This window comes from Sciurus carolinensis, unplaced genomic scaffold (genome assembly GCF_902686445.1).
Source record: "Sciurus carolinensis unplaced genomic scaffold, mSciCar1.2, whole genome shotgun sequence".
NCBI classification, from domain to species: Eukaryota; Metazoa; Chordata; class Mammalia; order Rodentia; family Sciuridae; genus Sciurus; species Sciurus carolinensis.
This window is the reverse complement of record NW_025920151.1, coordinates 870,246-890,332: the sequence shown is the minus strand read 5'-3', so window position 1 is coordinate 890,332 and position 20,087 is coordinate 870,246. Positions and strand designations below refer to the sequence as shown.

Genomic DNA, 20,087 nt, shown 5'->3' with positions numbered 1-20,087 from the left:
CAAAATAGAATGAACACTTTAATACGACCCGAGTTTTCACTCACCTGAACTGAGAAAATGGTGACCTGACTTTCAATTACCCCTTAATTTCTCAATGTATTTCCTAAGTAAAAGACAGCTGTCCCAGGTCACCACCAAACAACCATCAAAATCAAAGCAGCATCAATTCCACATGGTCATCCAATCCAGATTTTGCTGATAACCAAGTAGCAGTCCAAGAATCCTATCCAGGATCTTGCTGCCTGTCATTGCCATGTCTGGGGACTTTTGTTAATTCCTCAGTCTGCCCTAACCCTCACCTTGTAGAGAGAGCTTATCTATCTTTGAGTTTATCTGTATACTTACATTAAAAGCCACACATTGAGTTGACAATGGTCGCTCAGGTTATGATCCCACAGCTGAGTTTATCTGGTTTTACCCATTTCCTTAAGTTAACCATCTTCACCAGTTCCACCAACCTCCATGTATTAATGTTTGCTCCAAGTTATCATCAGTAACCAAATTCTAGAAAGGAAGGCTTCAAGAGGGAGGAAGGGGAAAAGAAGACTCCATCAAACTAGGGTCTCTGGGCCTTTCCTATCTTGCCCATCTTTAGGAATGTTTCAAGTAATGACTGGAGGGATGAGATGTCATCTGATACAGCGGGTCTCGACTTGGGCTGTGCGTTAGAATCATCTGGGAGACATTTTCAACTACCCTTGCCCAATGTATACCCCAGATAATCAATCACAGTGTCCAGGAGTGAAACTCAGTTCAATGCATTTTAAATTCCTGGGGTGACTGCAGTGTGAGCCAAGGTTAAGAACTAACAAGGCAGATTACTTTTATAAAGGAGGTTATAATAATGATCATGTCATTAGCTCAAATGGTACTTTTCAAAGGCAATATGTTGATAAATAGGATAGAGTGTAAAGAAATTTTTAAGAGGCGTACATCTCCATTTTAAACTCAAAGGCTTATAGAATTTTCTGTTTGGATATTTAACAAGCATTTTGTTTCTTGAAATGGTGTCCAGTGAAGACTAATAAAGAATGTGGCTCCCTGGCTAAAAAAGGGAAAAGAAGGAAAAGCCCGGCCCCACCAGCTCCAGCATGGACCCACTGTGAGGTCCTGGGCAGTCCTTTCCTCCCCTGGCCTCAGTTTCTCCATCTGCAAAGTAATGCTGCAGGTTGCTCACCTCCTGGTCCCTCTGTCCCTGGTGGCCATGCCTCCTTCGGTTCCTCCTCCTCTCCCTGTCCCACTTGTGCTTCCACTTCCATTGTTTTTACTTTGCTAGTGGGGCTCACACCTGCTGCTCTGCTCTTGGGGCCACCATGTGTGGTGGTGAGGAGGAGGATGAAGATGGTGGTCGTGGTGGTGGTGGTGATAATAGTGGTGATGGTGGAGGTGGTGATGGTGGTGATTGTTGATGGTGGTGATGGTGGTGGTGATGGTGGTGGTGATAGTGGTGGTGGTGTGTTGGTGGTGGTGATGGTGGTGGTGATGGTGGTGGTGATAGTGGTGGTGGTGTGTTGGTGGTGGTGATGATGGTGATGGTGGTGGTGGTGAGCAACACTAGGGATTCTTTGAGTTCTTACTTTGTGTCAAACTCAGTACAGAGTCCTTCACATGCATTTTCTCCCTGAATCTTCTCGGCTGTAGTATAAGGTGGGGACAATCATCATGCCTCTTTCATGGAGGGAAACAGAACCAGTGTTGAGGGATTTGCCTGAAGTCACGCTGTAGCCCTTTTCCCCTGGGGCATTATGAACAGTACGTGGCACCTGGGGAGCATTCTGTGCTGGACCACAGGGAAAGCCCCTGAGGATGTCCTTGCAGCAAACCCACTGTGCACTCATCCTCAGGCTAAGCTTCATCTCATTCAGTGATGGAACATCATCAGTAAACTGATGATCAGGGCTGTTTTATAGATGAGAGACCCAGAGGGATAGGGAACAGGCTACAATTACACATCCAAGAAATCAATTTGCTTTCAGGCCTCCAGAGCCCTTGCTAGAAACTTCTACCCAGGGTAGGAAGAACACTCCCCACACCCTCTGAAACCTGAAGAATCAACAAAACACCTCCACCCACTAATCTCCCTATAACTAGTTTGCCATGTATAGTTAGGCAGGTTGGGCACTGCACAATCACGATGTCTGAGGAAAATGGTGCCCCAAAGCCAGCCTGTGGTGGTCTGCAGATGACATCACATCTGCCCAGTAGAAAGTTACCTTTTCCTGATTTGCACAGAAGTGCTGTAAGAGCTGGAAGCAACCCCATCAGTGGTTTCCCCCTTGTCGGGTCCAGAGGGGCTCCAGCAGTGGCCAGCCTGGCTGCTTCTGTGGCAGCTGAAGTCCTGCTCAGAGCCTGCAGCAAGCCTGGCTCTTGGCTCTGTCTCCATTGCATGGAGGAAGGATGGATGTCTGTCAGCGTCCGGGGCAATGTTGGTTAGTCTGGGAGAGCCGCGTCTCTCCACCAGAGGGGAGAGCCCTATATGGATTAATTATGCTGAGCAGCTTTGATGTGGCCCAAATAGATGCTGAAATCCTTTCAACAGCAGATAAAAAGCCTCTAACTGATGAGCTTGCTCATTCCCAGTGTCCTACCTGCAGGTTCCCAATGCTTCTCAATTTTTCCATGTCACTCTGGCCACTTCCGCACACGGGGAAAGTTCATTGGCTGCCAGGAGCCTGGTCCACCGAGGCTGCCATGTATTGGGTGCCTATGCATGTTCCCGATGGGAACTAAATTATCATTGAACATTTATCATGTGGCAAGCATCTGGGAGCTCTTTACCTGGCTTCACTGACACAAACTTCCCAAAAGTCTCATGATCTAAATGCTGTGATGACCATTTTACAAATGAGATAACAACACAGAGAGGTTGAGAAGCTTGGCCAGAGTCACACAGATAAGACAGGGCACTCAAACCCTGGTGCTCCAGGACGCAAGACTGCACTGTTAGACCACAGCTCTTCAACAGACCTTGAGAATCTTTTACATTCCATATACCCAGTTAATCCTTTGAGGTTTATTAACTCTGTTTTATAAGTGAAGAAACTAAGACTCAGGGGAATGAAGAGTCATGTTCAACGTCTCAATGTCGGGAAGGTCCAGGATGAAGACCAGGTCTGTCTGCTTCCCAAGCTGAGCAGATGCTGCCTGCAGCCTCTGTCTGACTCCAGAGGCTTGAGGCCCAACTAAGCTTTCTTTTTAGTGTGGAGAATGAGTCTCTTCCTCTGGGTTATTCCTGACTCCCAAGAAATACTTGAACAGAGAATTCTGTTTGCAGAAGTGAAGGAGCCAGCTCCCTGCCCCCACACCCAACCCTTTATTATAAAATAAGTCAAACCTGGAGAAAAAGAAAAGGTTTCAGAAGGTGCAGCCCTGTGCTCATTCCAGACTTATGTCTGTTCACCTTTTGCCACATTGACTTGACCAAAAAGCTCTCTCCTGGCCTTTCCCTGGGTCCTTCTCATTTCTGATGCATTTTGGAGTAAGTTGCAAACGTTGTATGGCACTAGGCTTCTCATGAATACTAATTGCCTGTTTCCTGGGGCATCTTTGAAGTCCCATTCCCATAGAACGAATCACACAAACTTTTAAGTGCACACACCAATGACCTCCTGGCAAGTCCGACTGCATCCAAACGCAGAGCGTGGTCTTTCTGTCCAGAGTCCCATCGCCTGGCTCCTCTTTGAAGTGCGTTCCCAGGAGAGCCACTCGCAGATGACCACACCAAGGTGCTCAGGTGTGTTCTGGAGAGCTGGCCCCTGGCCTGCAGCAACAGCTCAGCCACCACCCTGGCCCTTCACAGGGCGTGAGCTGCCAGCCAGTGCCCTATGTTCCTCTCCAGCTTACCCCTCCCAACACCTGCAGGCCATCAGTCATACCATTTTACATCTGGGGAAACTGAGGCTCAGTGGAACCATTTCCTCAAGATCGCCCAGGAAATGAGGGGCAGACCTGGTGTTTAAATCTAGGACTTTGGACCCATCTGCCCTCCCAGAGGCTTGTGTGTAATCAGTGAGACTCACGGTGGAACCTCAATGAGCCTGAGCTAACGCAGAGCAGGAAGGGACTCAGGTGGAACCCTGGGGAGGAGCACCAGAGAGCAGAGGGATCTGCTGCTTCCAGGTGGCCAGGACCTGTGCTTGGGCTGAGTGTAGCACTGCAGGATCTCTGGGGACCTCAGGGACCTCAGGGAGCACTGCTGCAGGGGTGGGGACTGACAGTGGAGGGGGCAGTCACCATGGGACATGTGACTGTGAGCGGCTGGAGAGACACTGGTCCTGGAGACGGTGGTCCTGGGGTGCCAGGCCAGCTTCCCTTCCAGGCACAGGGGCCCAAAGAAGCCCCTGGGCCCCAGAGGCTCTGGCAGGGTTGCGGTGGGAGGTGCCGGGGCTCCATTTCCATGTACTCTGCCAGTAGTGGCCTCCAGAGCACTTTAGAAAGTCAGAGGCTGGGAAATATCAGAAGGGTGTTCACCCAGTCCATTCTACAGATGAGAGAAGTGAGCCCTGCAGAAAAGGCATGACTGCCCTGTTGGAGCACATTAGAGTATTAACAAAATCTATGCAAGATCTCATTTAATCCCCATGAAAGCCCCACCAAGTAGATCTTGTCCTCATCCTGGTATCCAGCCACTATTCCCTCTTATCCCCTCGCGTCCCGCCCCCCAGTCCCCACCCATCCGCACCCCACTCATCCACCCCCAGAAACATTTGCCAATGTTGTGGGGGAGCCAGAAATAATCTCCAGGGAGGGTTTCTGAAAGCCCCAGTGTAAAACTGTGGTCCCCTCCAATTGGGACGGAGCTCACAAGTTCCTGTTGTCCAGTAGTTTTGTCCTCCCCCTTTTCCGCATTGAGACAGGCAGAGAGGTGCAATTGCAGGTCACTGCATTAGTTGCCTGCTGTGTTCAGGACCATCGATGCTGCAGGCTGTGCAGCCTGGGAGCACCAAGCTGAGCCCTAGATTGCAGGCGCGAGGCTGTGGGCTTGGCTCGTCTAAGTAGGTGCTGGGGTTGTCACCTGGGTAGAGTCCCCTCATGGTGCGTTTCCCCGATGCATCCCTTTTGTCAAGCAGTTGTGACTGGGATCACCTGAATCACTACTGCCATCGGCGATGTGCAGGAGACAAGCTGGAAGTGAGGTTGTGCCAGTTCCTGGGGTCAGGGAGGAAAGACAGAGGGGGACCAGGCAGAGCCAGCCCTGGTGCTCAGTGGGCCATGCAGGGCTTGGAAGTCAAGGGAGAACTTTGGGCTCGATCCCATCCTGGGGTCCCAGTGACGTGGAGGGCTCCCTCTGGAGAAGAGAGCAAAAGGCTCACTCTGCTGGCAGAAGCCAAGGATGTGGACTCGCCACCCACCTAGCTGGCTGTCCTGGAATCCCCACTATGTGCCAAGCAGAGAGCTGGCCCCTGGCCTGCAGCAACAGCTCAGCATTATCCCTTTTCTTGCATTATCTCATTTAACCCTCACCTCAATCTTGAGGGAAGAGCCACTGCCCCATTTTACAGATGGAGAAACCAAGGCCCACAGAAGCGTAACTATGCTGTGCTGGGTCACAGAGCTGAGAAGTGGCCTGGGGTGAGACTCACACCCTTGTCCTTCTTGGACGGGGCCCTACCTGCTATCCTGCTGACCCTTATCTGTGCCCAATCCTTTATAGACAACTGCTGCACGGACAGAAGTTTCCTCCCAGCCAAGTCCAGGCAGCTGATTGCTCTGGCCAGCTTCCCAGGCCCTGGCAACACATGGGCCTACCACTGCATCGAGCTGGCCCCCAGCTTCTACACTGGCAGCTACTACTTCGATGGTTCCCTTTACAATAAAGGTGAGGAGACGGAGGGGGCAGCAGGAGACCCACAAGGCAGAGGAATGCCCCTTTCTGAGCGCCGACTGTGCCAGGCAACTTGTGGAGGTTCAGACCACCACAGATGCTCTCCTGGCTGTGCCAGTATGTGTGGTCTTGTCTAGCCCTGCAGAGGGAGCCTGGGTTGGGGAGGAGAAATAACATGCCTAAACCACACAATCAAAAGCTCATGTCCTTGTCACTCTATCACACAGGCAAGAAATTCCTAGGTTTCTTACTGAGGTTATAACTTTCTTGGCTGTGTGACCTCAGGCAAGCAACAACCTCTCTGATCCTGTGTGAATATGCACAAATAAGAGGTTGTAAAAGACCATGAATGGATACATGTAACATGCTCAGCACATAGAAAATAGGCTGAGTATTATGGTCTGGGTGCCAAGCACAGCCTGGGGCTGATAGCCATCCCTGAAGCCTAGCTTGGGGAGATCTCAGGGCACATATCTTTCCCAGGGAGAGAAACAGGGGGAGGCAGAGACTGGGAAACAAGGTCAAAAGGGTGAAGAAGGACAGGTTGAAAGTTGGAGTCACAGGGCAGTAGGGCAGGGACCCCACCCTGGAATCCCATCTCAGTCTGTACTCATTTTACTGAGCACCTGTTATGTACAAGTCTCCATGCTGAGAGTGTTGAATGTTCACATCAGGATTTGAACTCAGGTCCTGTGCTTCTGAAGCCTAGGCTGTACTGTCTTTAGGGAGATTTCTGCGAGGGACCCAGGCAAATTCGGTAGCAGTGGCCAGAGGGAACAGGTCAGAAAGCATTCCATGGCTCAGCCACCATCTAACCCTCCTGTCACAAATAGAAGGGTCCTTCAGGATCATTGAGGCCAAGGATCCAAAGTGCATTAATCTCATGAGTCCATTCCAGTGGTCCCTCCTGTAAGATGATGTGTTAAGAAGGATTCTGAGGTTCTGTTCTCCCTCAGAAACAAAGCGACTTCATTCTGTAGAGCTGCCTGTGGTAAGTGTACATGGTGCACAGTGACCTGTAGGCCAAGCCTTCATGACCCCCAACCTCCTAACCTCAGAGAAGGGTACACGGACTCTGTGGACAGTCAGAGCATCGAACTTTCAGCCTGAAGGTTCTCCCTGAGGCTTCTCAGCGATAGGACCCTGGACAGGATTCTCCACCTCTTCCGTCTTAACTTCCTCATCTATACTATCTGGTCAGTACTGGACTCAGATTTTCCAAAGGGGTCCTAGACTCATGTTTGAGGCAGGAGGTGTAAGAGTCACCTAGTCTACGTCCAAGGGAGGTTGATCCCTGATGACGCTGAAGTTACCTGGAGCTCTCGAGTCTTCAAGGTCAATGTCGCAGTGTCCAGGGCCTCGGGTTTTGTAAACTGTCCCCAGGGGATTTCGATGCCAAGCCAGCGCTGGGACCTCCCAACTGGGACTGACTGCCTGGTCCCCTTCCTTCCAGACCCACAGTGTCCCATAACTCCATCTCGCCCTGTTTTGATCTAGTCTTGCAGGAATAGCCGGGGATTCTTACTGGGGTGAGGTGTCTACTCAGATCCTAACTCAACTTTCAAAAAAAGAGAAAGAAAAGAAAATATAAACCCCCCTGTCAATACCACTGCCTTGAGCTGGGTCTGTTCACCCGGTGTCACAGTCTGGCTGAGAAAGGCAGGGTGGCTGGTCACGGGCAGCTGAGGGGTTGAACCAGCTGTCCATTCACTGGGGGCTTCCCGGGAGCTCCTGGCCTGCAGTTGTGTGTAGGCAGAGAAGAACCCCCGACCTCAGAAGCATCAGTTCATGTGGACACCACCGAGTTCCCACCGTCACCTTTGAAAGATGCTGTAGTGAACAGAGTCCTCATAACCCCTGAGGCAGGAAGGAGCCGGGGAGGCAACCCCAGCCTCCTCTCCCCAGGGCAACCTCTCTTGGACATGAGACTCCAGGTGGAAGGAGCGCTTCACAGTTTGAAATGCACCAGAGGCTTGCCTATGCTGTCCTGGGACAGTGGGCTCTGCCAACCTACCCTTCAGCTCATCTGCCTGCTCTCAAGCTGCAGGTAAAAGCCACCTTTGCAAAGTCTGGGGGGCTGAGGTCCTCCTTGACCCCAGTATATCTTCTCCATAGCTCTTATGACTAACATATCCACATCACTGCTCCTCATACTGGGCAGTGTGACCAGGTATCAGATGTATACCAGGGTCCCAGCCCCATTCGGGGTGCTGTTTTGCTAACTCACTCTTAGGCGTGGGCTCAGGGGACAGACTGGACTTTCTCCAAACGAGAGAGAGTCCCAGGCAGAGATGCAGACACAGGCGGCAGGACTGGTGGACAAATACGGTTTGCTGGTGTCGTGCAGTGGAGGGAGTGGGGCTGGGGGTGGCGGGAAGGGAAGCCAGGACTGCATCTGTCTTGGCACCTGGAATGTTCTTTGGGAGTTGTGGCTCTGTCCAGAGGAGCAGATGGGACATGTTCACAGGCAGCACATCTGAGATGCCCTTCCTGGCAACTGGGAGGCTGCGGGCCATGCAGGCATGGATCATGCTGAAGAGGGGACAGTGAGGTGGGTGTGGAGGAGGTCACTGAACAGAAGTGAGGGACCGAGGCTCAGGTGTATGACTTGGGACCTGAGTGGGTGACCTGGGATGGTTCTGTGCTGTTCTGACCCCCAGTAGCTCCTGATGTGAGATTAAATCCTTTGGGGTTCTCACTTACTGGATGCCTGGGGGCACCCCTGTTTCTTGCCCCCCCCCTTTCCTCCACTAAGAGAAGCCAGTGTCGGGATCCCCGTGGCCCTCCTGGGTCTGACCGGCCACCTGGCATCTTCTGCCCTCCCCTGCATTTTCTGTGTTCTTCTCTCCTCTCGTCCTGGCTAAGGGTTCACTCCACCAGGAGCCTGGTGAGGAGCCAGATGGTGGCACACACCTCTCATCCTAGAGGCTCAGAAGTCTGAGGAAGGAGGATCTCGAGCCTCAGCAAAAAGGAGGCCCTAAGCAACTTGGCAAGACCCTGTTTCTAAATAAAATACAAAATAGGGCTGGGGAGGTGGCTCAGTGGGTAAGAACTCTGGGTTCGACACCTGGTACCAAAAAATTAAAATAAAAAAAAAATAAGATATTGGTGGGGGCCGGGGGGGTGGACAATAGAGTCAAGGAGTGAAGGAATGAGGGAACCTCTGTCCCCTTCCCATCTCCTCCTCCCACTTCCCTTCCATGGAGGCTTAGCATTTGCAAAGCACACTGCTCTCTGCCTCTGTGTCCATCTGCCGGCTTCTCGCTGTCTCTCAGGATCCTCTTCTCTTTTCAGGTCTCTGGAGGGTCTGCCCTGTCTCGCTGTCTGTGACTGTGACTCCAGCCACAGGAGCCTTTTTCACAGCATCCTGAGGCAGCTGCCTGGGAAGCCCTGTCAGAACTCGCGAGTCAAGTGGATGCTCCCAAAGAAGCCAATATTCCGGTGACTCTTAAAAAGTCGCGGATTTAAATCCCTGCCACATTAATGAATGGAGGGCTGGTCTCCTGTCAGCAGCGGTGGGGAAGTGCGCCCCTGGTGGTGGGGTCAGCCATTCTGCTGGCCCCAGCCTTTCATCTGATTCCCCTTGATGCCCACAGTTCACCTTAGAGGACCGCCGGGCCACCCACCCCCTGCTGCACTCAGGAAAGCACATGCCTGGCTTCTCAGCACCTGCTTTCTAGGTGCTTCTCTATCTGGCAGATATTCTGCTTGGTGGAATCCCCCCACCCCACGACACGTCTGGGGCTTCCTCTAGAATCACTCCTAAGCACCAAAGTCTGGAATCTGGAGCTCTCTCCCAGTGGGTCGTTTTTCTCGTTTATGTTCGCTTTTTAATCACCATAAATACTGCCTGAGATTGACCCCATCATGAACAAAGAAACATGCCTAAGGTCCCAGGTGAATGGGGTGTGGCTGGGCGTCCCTGGACCGTCTGGCTACATTCCCAATGATGTATTTTTCCCCTTGGAGTCTGCACAGGCTCCTGTGTACCCCCTACCTGGCTGCCTTTCCATCGCTGAGCTCATCACAAAATGGAGCTTTGTGAAAAGGAAATCACAAAGGAACCAAGGTCCCTGTCAGGCATGGTCCCACCAATGCAGTGCATGACATGAAACTGCCCATGGGGAAAGTATGGAGGTCACATCGGCTTTGCGACCCATGCACACTGAAAGGGCAAAGGTATGACCTGGGAGCGGAGCAGAGGGCCCAGGTGCAGGGGTCAGGGTGACGGGCCAGGGCCTGGTGGGGCCTCTTGTGCATGGAGTCCAGGAGGTCGCTCTTGAGGGGTCACATTGCAGTCCCTATGCAGGGCGGAGCTTCTTGGGGACCCACCGACCACCACACCCACAAGCATCAGCCGCCAGACCCCAGCTGTTACCTGGCTGCAAGATCCCGGGACTCAAGTCCCAGCACTGACTCTTAGAAATCTCCTGAGGTACCTGAACTTAGGCTGAGCCTCTGCAGAAGGGGTGAGAAGATCACAGGGCAGGAGAGTCTCTGGATGTCATGTGACATCCAGGCCGGTTGAAGAGCCCTATCCTGGGAATCCGGAGACACAAATCCTGCCCCAGGCCAGGAGCTCTTAATAGCCCAGGTTCAGAGCATCATTTCATGAATCCTCCCAACCATCCTGGGTTGGGAGACTCAGAGAGGTTAAGTGACTGTCCTCAGGTCACACAGCTGGGAAGCCACAGGGTTGACCCCCAAGATGATCTACCAGAGGGCTGTGTGTGGATAAGCATCTCAGCACAGAGAGCAGCCCAGGCTGGTGGCCAGAGCTTGGAACTCAGATCCAAATTCTGCCATCTGTGTGTCTCTAACACCTCCGGGTCTTAAAGTCCCATAGTGCTGACCTGATGACCTCTGTCACCATGGTCACCACTACTGAGCCTTATTGATAAGGGTTAACTTCCTAAACTCCTACATAATTCTCCCCATTTTATAGTTGAGACAACCCAAGTTCAGAGAAGTCAAGGAGCTTTTCCAGGAGGAGAGGGAACAGGGAGTCGCCGTTCAGGGAGTTCAAAGTCACCGTCATGCCCGATGATTAGGTTCCGGAGAGCTTCTGTGCAACAGGTGCCTGTAACCAACAAGAAGGTGTTCTGTCCTTAAGTTTTGTCACATCTCAGGTGGAATGTTCTTAGCACATGTGCGCACGCGCGCGCATGCACACACACACACACACACACACACAAAGACACAAGGAGACACAGAGGGGTGAGAGAAATGATTCTGACCTTCATCGTAGTGAGAGTAGCACCACTGTATACACAAACCCCAACTTGCCAAATCGCAGATATTAAATCACATGTGGGGTTTTGCATATCAGTGATATCTCAGTCAAGATGAGGCAGGAAAAGGAGTTTTTCCAAGAAGTGGCCAAACTGGGATCTAAACCCGAGGACTCTTGCTCCCGAACTCAGGCCCTTAGGGGCCCCGCACTGTGATCATGGATACAGATGGCTCTCGATTCATGACGGTTCAACTTAATGCAGGTTTGACTTATGGTGGTCCCAGAGCATCTCCAGCCAACCATTCTATTATTCAGTGCTTCACCAGTGAGTCCACACTGTGTTCTATGTAGGCTTCATGTCAGATGGTTTGGCCTGACAGAGGAGTGTGTTCTGAACTGGGAGGTTTGGTGTGTCAGGGGACTACAGGTGTTTACGTGCAATATTTTCCATTTGTAATGGTTTGATCAGGGCACCTGTCAATGAACTCTTTTTTTTTTTTTTTTTTTGCATTGCTGGGGATCGAACCCAGGGCCAACTGAGCTATCTTCCCAGCCTACATCATTGAGCTCTTGGTGGCCGTGAGCCACCTGGTCCAGAGCCATGGACACGCAGCAAGTTCTCTGTGAATGGGAGCTGATGTGAGCTGTCCCCAGGTCCAGCCACCAGACCGCAAAGCCCCAGCCCCTCCACAGAGAAGAGTTCTGCATTGGTCTCCTCATGCGAAACCTTGGCCCTGCCTGACCAACTGTGCCCCTGGATTCCCAGCTCACTCGGGGGCTGGTGTGTCCCTCTCACAGACCAGCTTCTTCTCCCAGGAGTGGGGGGAAGCTAGGACTGTGTGACATGCATTCACTTATTCCCAGGAGTAAAGAGGCCTCTAAATTATTTAACTGCAGAACAATTGGAAGCGAGCCTAGTCAGAGGTTGACTGAGGTGACTGGGGGTGCGTGTGGCAGTGTCAGGTCCCAGGGGCACGGACCCTGCTTGCTAGAGCTGGAGCAGACTTGGGAGACCTCCAAAGCCTGATCCTTAGTCTGAGCTGCATATCAGAAGCCCCAGAGGAGCCTGGGAAAATCCCAGGGCCCAGCTGCAGCCCTGAGCATCACCAGGGTGGAGCAGGCTCATCTGTCTGTTTGAAAGGCTCTCAGTTCCTTCCAAAGGCCAGGCAGGGTCCAGAGCCCTGGGTTCCCTATTGATGAACCAAGGCCCAGAGAGTTAGAGACTGCCATGGTCATTGGGATACACAGGGGCAGGACTGGCCTGAGAAGCTGGGTCTCCTGCAGCTCTGACCTCCCTCATTCCGAGGGGAAGGGAGGGGATCAAGCAGGGAAGCCCATGGGCCCTGAGTATCTGCAGTCTATTTAAACCCTCCAGGAACCAGGCGAAGGGAGACAGGCTACCCATCCCCCAGGTGGGCCAAGTCACCTGGCTAAAGCCCCAGGCACAGACTGAGGGACTTCAAGTGGAGGCCTTGCCTACCAGGAGACACTGCCCCCAGGGATGCATTCAGACCACCCCCTCTCCTGGCCACGTCCACCAGCTCGGCTTCAGACCAGGAGGCTGTGGTTGGGTGGTGGTCTGCCACACCCGTCTCACATGAGCATGGAGTCCCACATCAGTCTGGAAAGAGGGCTTCTCCCAACATCCCCCTCCCAGGTCCAACACAGGTCTTCAAGCAAAGACCCTTCCCACAGACAGAGCTCCCAGGCCCCACCCAGCGGGTGCCTCTTCTACCTCCCTCTCCACTTGAGTTTGAGACCCTTGCTTTTGGGGACTCCCCACCCCCACCCCACCAGCAGCAGTATGGCCAGGGAGCTTGTTAGATATGCAAATTCTCAGGCTGGGCCCAAGCCCTACTGAATCTGAAATTCTGGGAGTGGGCCAGGCCCTCTGCAGTTTGACCAGACCTCTAGGAGTTCCTGGTGCGAACACAGGCTTAGAAACCACTCCTACTCAAAGTGTGACCACAGACCAGCAGCACAGACATCAAAGTTACAGAGAAGACTCAGACAGGGCCCAGCCTCCTCCTCCTGGAACCGAATCTGCATTTCAACAGGATTTCCAAGGTGCTTGGAGTGCCATTGAAAGTTTGAGAATTACCACTTTAGGATGCACTGGGTGTCCAACAGGAGGGTCGCCCCTCAAAAGCAGAGGCCAACCAGCTGTTGTGCAGGCCCATCCCCCCCTTCCTCTTGCCCCCCTCCCAATTATATCTGGGTCTAGGCTCCCACACCCCCCTTTGTTACCACCACGTTAATTTTACAACCTCCCTGGAGTGAGTCCAAAGTAAAATTCCATGTGATATGATTACACAAGGTGAATTGTCCTGGATCTCTTTCATGAGACAGAGACTGTGGTTAATGATTCTGTGGGGAACTAAGTAGAGGGAAGACATCCATCAGGGCCTGGTTCCTCCCGTGGACAGGACGATGGAGCAGAGACTGGCCAGGCGCACAGGTGCCTCAGTGGCGATGGAACCGGCACTGGTTGTGGGGTGTCCGGTAGCTTAGTGAGCCTTTATTACCAGATGTCCAGGGAGAAACCAATCACCAGGAATCCTGAGTTAATTGAGGACTTTTGTTTTTAATTTTTGTTCTTCTTTCCAGTGAAGTCATTTAGGAGCTTTGCCACAGCAGGGGACAGAGGGTCCGTGTCTGTGGCAGAAACAGCTTGGGTTGCAGCTGAGCTTTTGGAGGGAGGCTCATACCAACATGGTTGGTCATTTCAAGTGTCTCCAGAGATGCTGGGGGGCCCACCTCCTGAGCCCCAGATGTTGTGCTGGGTCTTTGCCAATCTGTCTGCACAGCAGCTGTAGGAGGTAGGTCTATGCTGGACTGCTGATTGGCAGATGGGTAAACTGAGCCTCAAGGAGGTGCGATAACGTCCTAGATGAGTGACTCCGAGCAAGTTACTTAACCTCTCTGTGCCTCAGTTTCCAATCAAGTGATGATGACAACCCCATAAGGTTGTCAGGATTAAGTGGAATTGAGAGTTATATTAATATAGCTATTAAAATATAAATATAACTACATACCCATAATACATAATTGACATGTTAATATAAATTCTAGACAATATATCCATGTATTTTATTATATATTATAGATACATTATTTACATGTGATAGATGGTTATTTGTATATTACATATATCACATATTATTAAATAAATTTATATATGCATTATAGTTATATTAAGGGGTAAGTAATATATTTAATATGTGATAATATAAATATGCATGTAACAATACATATAATATATGCATGCAATATTACATAAATTTTATATTTATATATTGATCTTGTATGATCTGCAGTGCACATAATTTACGTATTTCCTATGTTCGTATGTGTAGTATAATGTGCATGATCTATATTTATATGATTGCATATTTCTGTGTCCTGTGTTACCCGAATCTTTCTCTGCCATAGTTACACAGATTCATACACAGGACTGTGCCTGGCACGTGGTAGGCACGGAGGGGTGCTATCATCCTCAGTGAGGAGCAAAGGACGCGGTACCAAGTGGAGGCAGTGGTGCCGGGGAGAGGTCTGGAGGGCAGAGGAGGCGCTGCTCCACGCACGGTCAAGGGCGGCTCCACCCCAGGCCCTGCCTGACCACCGGCTCCTCCTCTCCGCAGAGTGACTGGAGTTCGTGCCCAACTAGCCCCCTGGTGGGCCACCCACACGCTGGACTGGCTCCAGCTTGGCAAGAAGGTGCTGGTGGTGCACTTCAAGGACCTGCAGCAGGACCTGTTCGTGCAGCTGGGCCGCATGGTCTGCCTGCTGGGCGTGGCCATGCGGCAGGACCAGCTCCTGTGCGTGCAGAGCCAGTAGGACAGCAACTTCAAGTGCTCTGGGCTGCTGCAAGCTGGAGTCCAACCCCTAAAAGACCGACATGGGGTGCAGCATCTCCGCCTACATCAAGATGGTGGACGTGGCGCTCCAGAGGCGCAACCTTACCGGTGTCCGCAACAACTACTAGCCCAGATGATGCGGCAGCGCGGGGAAGCCCGGCGAGCAGGCCGGGGGCCTGACAGCCCCGGCCGCCCCTGCTCGCCTGTCCTCTCTGGTTTGGGGACAGCCGGTGGCCGTGGCTTGCCCTCGGCAACTTTCCTGCATGGCAAAAGAGGCTTGAGGGAAGAGATGGTCCAGGTCCCTGCACCCTCCACTCCGCCCCTTCCCTCTTTGAGATGTGGGCCACCTGGTAGGGGCAGTTCTGGTCACAGGCACCAGAGTCCCTGCACCCACAACTCCAGGTTCCACCAGTGGGCTCCCTGGTTCACTGTCATCATGGAGATGAGAAAAGTCCCCTCCCCAAAGGGCCAGCTACTTAAGACCTTGGTGCAATGGCTCCAGGGGCGGGTGTTAGGAACGGCATCCTGGGCTGCACCTCCACAGCTGCCTCTCTCCCTTCAGGAAGCCCTGGCACTGACATGGCCCAGGTTACCTCTTGTTTGGGAGGAAGTGCTGGCAGTGCCTCCGAGGCCTTAGGTTCCCGGTGTTCCAGGTAGGAGGATGAGACCTGGTGCTCAGGGCAGTTTGGGCACTGCCAGGCGGGGTCACTGGCATCGTGAGCACACCCCAGGCAGGTCAGGAGGTATTGAGAAAAAGCAGGTCACCCTTCCCCCACTAGGGCTGAATCACACCACTTCTTCCCACACCTGTGTGTTTAGGAGGTGAACTTGGGGTTCCAGATCTCATTTCCAGGGCTCTTCACCCAACAGGAGGCCCTCATGCCTGTGCAATGTGAGACACAGCCCAGCGACATGTGGTGGGGGGGTCTTAACACCTTGATCTTACACTGCCCTTGTGACCCCTAGGGGTAGGCTGAGAGAGCCAGGCTGCTCCAGACCAGATGGAACCAGGCCCTTAACAGAAGCCCCTGCCTTCACAGAGATCAGCCTCCCCTTGACCACAGCCCAACAGGACCCACTTCCTCTGGGGGCCCTCCAAAGAACAGGGTCACCAATGGCTCATCATCTCCAGAACACTGCTGCTCTCTTGATGCTGAGACACCAAACCAAAGGATTTCTGAGGACCTGAGTCACTGATCACACATTTTAAACAGCACTGATCCAGGATCCCCTCCCTCCTCCACATGGGACCCCGTGGCTTTTCATCTGGTCCACTCGACATTCCCTGATGTAGATGCAAAAGCCATAGGTCACAGCCTCTTTGCTGTTCTGTCTGGGGCTGCCTCCTTGGGCCTCCCTCTGAAGTCTTGGGGAGCAGTAAGTACTCATTCCCAAACAGTAAAGTGACCGTGGGCAAGGCAAGTGAAAGATATATTTTTTAAGAGGTATATGACTAATACATTCCACCCCCAACCCTGGTCATGCAAAGGACCAGGAATGGGGCCTGTTTTCCTCTGATTCCCTCATCATTAGGATTAGGGGCCACCCCAGGGCTCGGCCAGGGGGCTCTGAATGTATTTTGTATGCATTCCTTTCCCCAAGCTTATTTCTAATCTTCTTTCATGAAGCAGTTGTGGGCCTGGCCTCTGCTCCCACTTGGAGGTCATCTGTCTGGGAGACTCAGTCCAAGACCTGGGCCAGTTCTTTGCTGGTGGTCACCTCTGACCCCACACTTCTGTCTGAAGATTCCTCAGGTCAACACAACCATTAAATGAGAGTTTTGTCCATAATTCCACCACATGGCAGTGTTGTGTTCACAAATGGGATATATTCTTGGTGTGCGCATGTTTGGGTATGTGTGTGTGTGTGTGACAGACAGGTAGATATAGAGACTGTTTGGGGGAGAGGTGTGTCTAATTGCTTTTGTGAGCCCTGCTCTGTAGAACTGCATGCCTCTGTGTGAGACCATGTTCCCCAGTGGGTGGGATGACCGTCCCATTTCTAAGGTGTCTGTGGAATTGTGAGTGTGTGTAGAAGGAAATGACCAGTGTGGATGGACCCCAAGTGTGAGAAGCTGCCTTTTTTTTGGAGGGCCAGCCTTCTGCATGGTCTTTTTGTCCCCTGGCAACCGTGTTGGGGGTATGTGGGTGGAAGGATCTCTGCTTGGGTGTGTGCAAGTTACAGAAGAGGTCGTCCATGGGAGAGGTTCCCTTATGGGTGGTCTCCACACCTCTAAATACAGCCAGAGGAAGACTGTGTCCTCTCTCCCTCCACAGCAGAGGGACTTCTGTGGACACCTGCAGGTGCCCAGGGACTGGTTCCCAGTCAGGAGGAAGGACAAGGTTTTAAATGTGCAGTGTGGATGGTGTGGGACCAGGAGTTGGAGAGGCAGAAGAAAGAGTGGCAGGGTCTTCTCCCCACCCTGGGGAGGGTTCAGAACCCAGCGTCCTGAGGTCACTGAGATAGGGAAGGCTCCTGAGGTTATTCAGAGCTGAGGGCAGCATCCCGCTCCTCAGAGCTTCGTGCTGCCTCCTGGAAACCGTTCTGTGCTCTTATCTGTGCCCTAGGATACACTGGGACCCTGTTATTCAGCCAAGTGTGACCGAGTCACAGAACCCAATCCCACACCTTTGAACCTGGTTCATAGCTAAACCCTGCACTGAGCCCTGATTCCAGGCATGTGTTGATCCATGATCTGGTCTCACACAGGTCCCTTACCCACACTCCACACTGAGTCCCAGGCTGATCCTAACCACCCAGAATCCTGACCCTGGTCAGAGACTCTTCCCACCTGGGTCAGTCCACCCTGGAACCAATGCTGATGACTGAGCCCTGATCCATCACCCAAGCTCCAATTCTCGCCACAGACTGAGCTTCCATCCTGGACCTGGATGAGTCCTGACCTTGGTCACGCTGAGCTCTGGCCTGATTTCAGATAAAGCCTTGACTCTGGTACCAGGCTTGGTCCCACGACTAATGTGCCAATTTCCTTCTACCTCTCTTGATAGTATCTGCACAGCCAACCAGAAAAAAGAGAAGCCGTGGAGCATCTAGCTGCCCTGGATTCTTCCCCTGGGGCCTCACAGATTCTCTGCCACATCCGGCTGAACCTCCTCCTTATGGGGAACAACCAGAAGGTGGGAAGAGCTGGAACAGGGGTGGGGCTGGGGTACACAGGCTGGTGCCCCTTCTCTGCCAGTGTCTGCCTTTGCTGTCACCCCTCACCCCTGTGAAATCAGGTCGTCAAATCTGAGACTTGGAAGGACCTAAGCCAGCACCTGTTCGTTCCTTCATTCGTTCAACACCAATCGAGCGCATACTGTGCGCCAGGCACTGCTCCTGATTCTAGGGACTAAAACGGAAGGGGCATCACTCCCTGTTCCTGCAGTGTTCGCGTTGAACCAGACCCTGAGTAGGTATCTGTAAGCCATCAGAGAGTCTTGGGGTAGGTGACCAGTGGGGCAGGGAAGGAAAAGGACTTGAGTTGCTCTCCACCAACCCACGAGGTCAACAGAGTGAGATCAACGCCCTCTTCTGGGGACCTGTACGCTCAGCATGTGCAGTCACTGACCTGAGCCCCAGAGCCCAGGCTGCTGCCCTCTCTCTCAAGGGCCTCAAAGACCATCCCCTTTGCAGAAAGTGACAGTCCCCATGTGAATGTGAAAGTGCATCCATGGAGGAAGAAAAGCTGCAGATCCCAGTGGTCCTCAATGCTGGGACCCCCAGGCTACAATCTATTCCAGGTTTCTCCAGCAACCCTGGAGGTGGCTGCAGATGTCTCCCAGGGACAGTGTGGGAGGGAGGCAATGGATATGCTGGGGACAGGTCCTGTGTGGACCCCTCCTCTTTCCAGAGGCTGGCTCCTCTTCCCCTCCCCTACTCTCATTTCCGTTCTTTCCTGTCCTTCCCCTTCCCTGGCTACCCTTCCTCACCCTCCTCCTCCTCCTCTGTGGTCTCTTTGTTCCCTTCCAGCTGCTCCTGCTCCTCTCCTCTCTCCCACCCTGGCTCTTTCCTCCCCCCGCCCAGTCACCCTCTCCCCATCATCTCATCTTCATCTCTTTCTTGATGGCTGTTTTGGCTCCTGTGATGTCTCTCCATCATCTCTGCCTCTGGATTTCTCTGTTTTGTCCCCCCACCCCTAAGGTCCTCTCCAGCCTCCTCATCCTGGAGCACAGGGGCAACTGGCAGGATCCAGACACAGTGAGACAAATGGCACCCAGGCTGGTGACCAAGGAAGTGGTTTCCTCAGCAAGAGAATCTGCAGGCAGATGCTGCACTGCCCAGTCCCTTCACTCTGACAGTAAGGAAAGGGAGAGAGAAAGATGGGACAGTGGTCTGACACCAGCTCAGTGCCCAACACTCTGATGATACTCAAAACTATGAGAGGCAGAGGCTGTGTGGTCAGAAAGGAGCATTTAAATGGAGACCTGGAGTAAGAACCCACAGATGGGGGGAGGGGAGGACACCAAAAGAGCAAAGAGGACCCCAAGGTCCTGAGCTGGGCAGTTCCCAGGAGGTGGAGCCTTTGACTGAGATGGAGAACACAGGGCAGGAGGGACCTGGTGAAGGAGGGGAGGACAATCTGCTGAAAACAGCTCCCTGTTCCCCAGAGCTCCTCTGGCAGGCAGGGGAGGGGGTGAGAGGTGTTCAGTCAGATGGAAAGCCCCTCATTCAGTTCTCCCTGGGGGAACCCAGCCCAGCCCTGAGGGTGGCCAGAGGTTCAGAGGAGTTGAGTGAATTGCTTTGAGATGCAAAAGATGGTGACAATACCTGCATCAAATCCAGAGACTGTCCAGAAAGTGCAAGAGACAGAAGAGGGAGAAAATGTGGAGAGACAAACACAGAAGCAGAGAGAGAGGAGAGAGGTGGGGGGGGGCGCAAATCATTGGCAAATCATTGATCTGGCCCTTTTTCCCACCAGAAAAACCAAAATATGTTGTATTTTAGAGAAAGGAGGAAGAAAACCCTGTGCCCTACTATAGGATAGCTCTTAGCTGCTATAAATAATCATCCCCAAAGAAAACCTCCGTCAAGATGTATTCCCGTCTGGAGAGGAGACTTGTGCCCTGTCCATGTTGGTATTTACAGAACTCGATGTTGGGGAGGGGAGAGGAGGGAGGGGGGAAGTTGAGCAATGTCACCTGGAAGCCTGGCGATTGGGCGAGGAGGGCTA

At 52.5% G+C, this 20,087-nt stretch overlaps 1 protein-coding gene and 1 pseudogene across 1 annotated transcript in view; one reads left to right on the top strand and one right to left on the bottom strand.

Annotated features, from left to right (window-relative positions):
* Nucleotides 1-15,042, top strand: part of LOC124974504 (WSC domain-containing protein 2-like) — a 49,876-nt pseudogene extending 34,834 nt beyond the window's left edge.
* LOC124974503 (ral guanine nucleotide dissociation stimulator-like) overlaps nucleotides 15,039-20,087 on the bottom strand; it is a 12,641-nt gene continuing 7,592 nt past the window's right edge. The window contains exon 5 of the mRNA XM_047537715.1: nucleotides 15,039-15,173. Coding sequence (XP_047393671.1) covers nucleotides 15,039-15,173 — 135 coding nt within the window. The remainder of the gene's footprint in view (nucleotides 15,174-20,087) is intronic.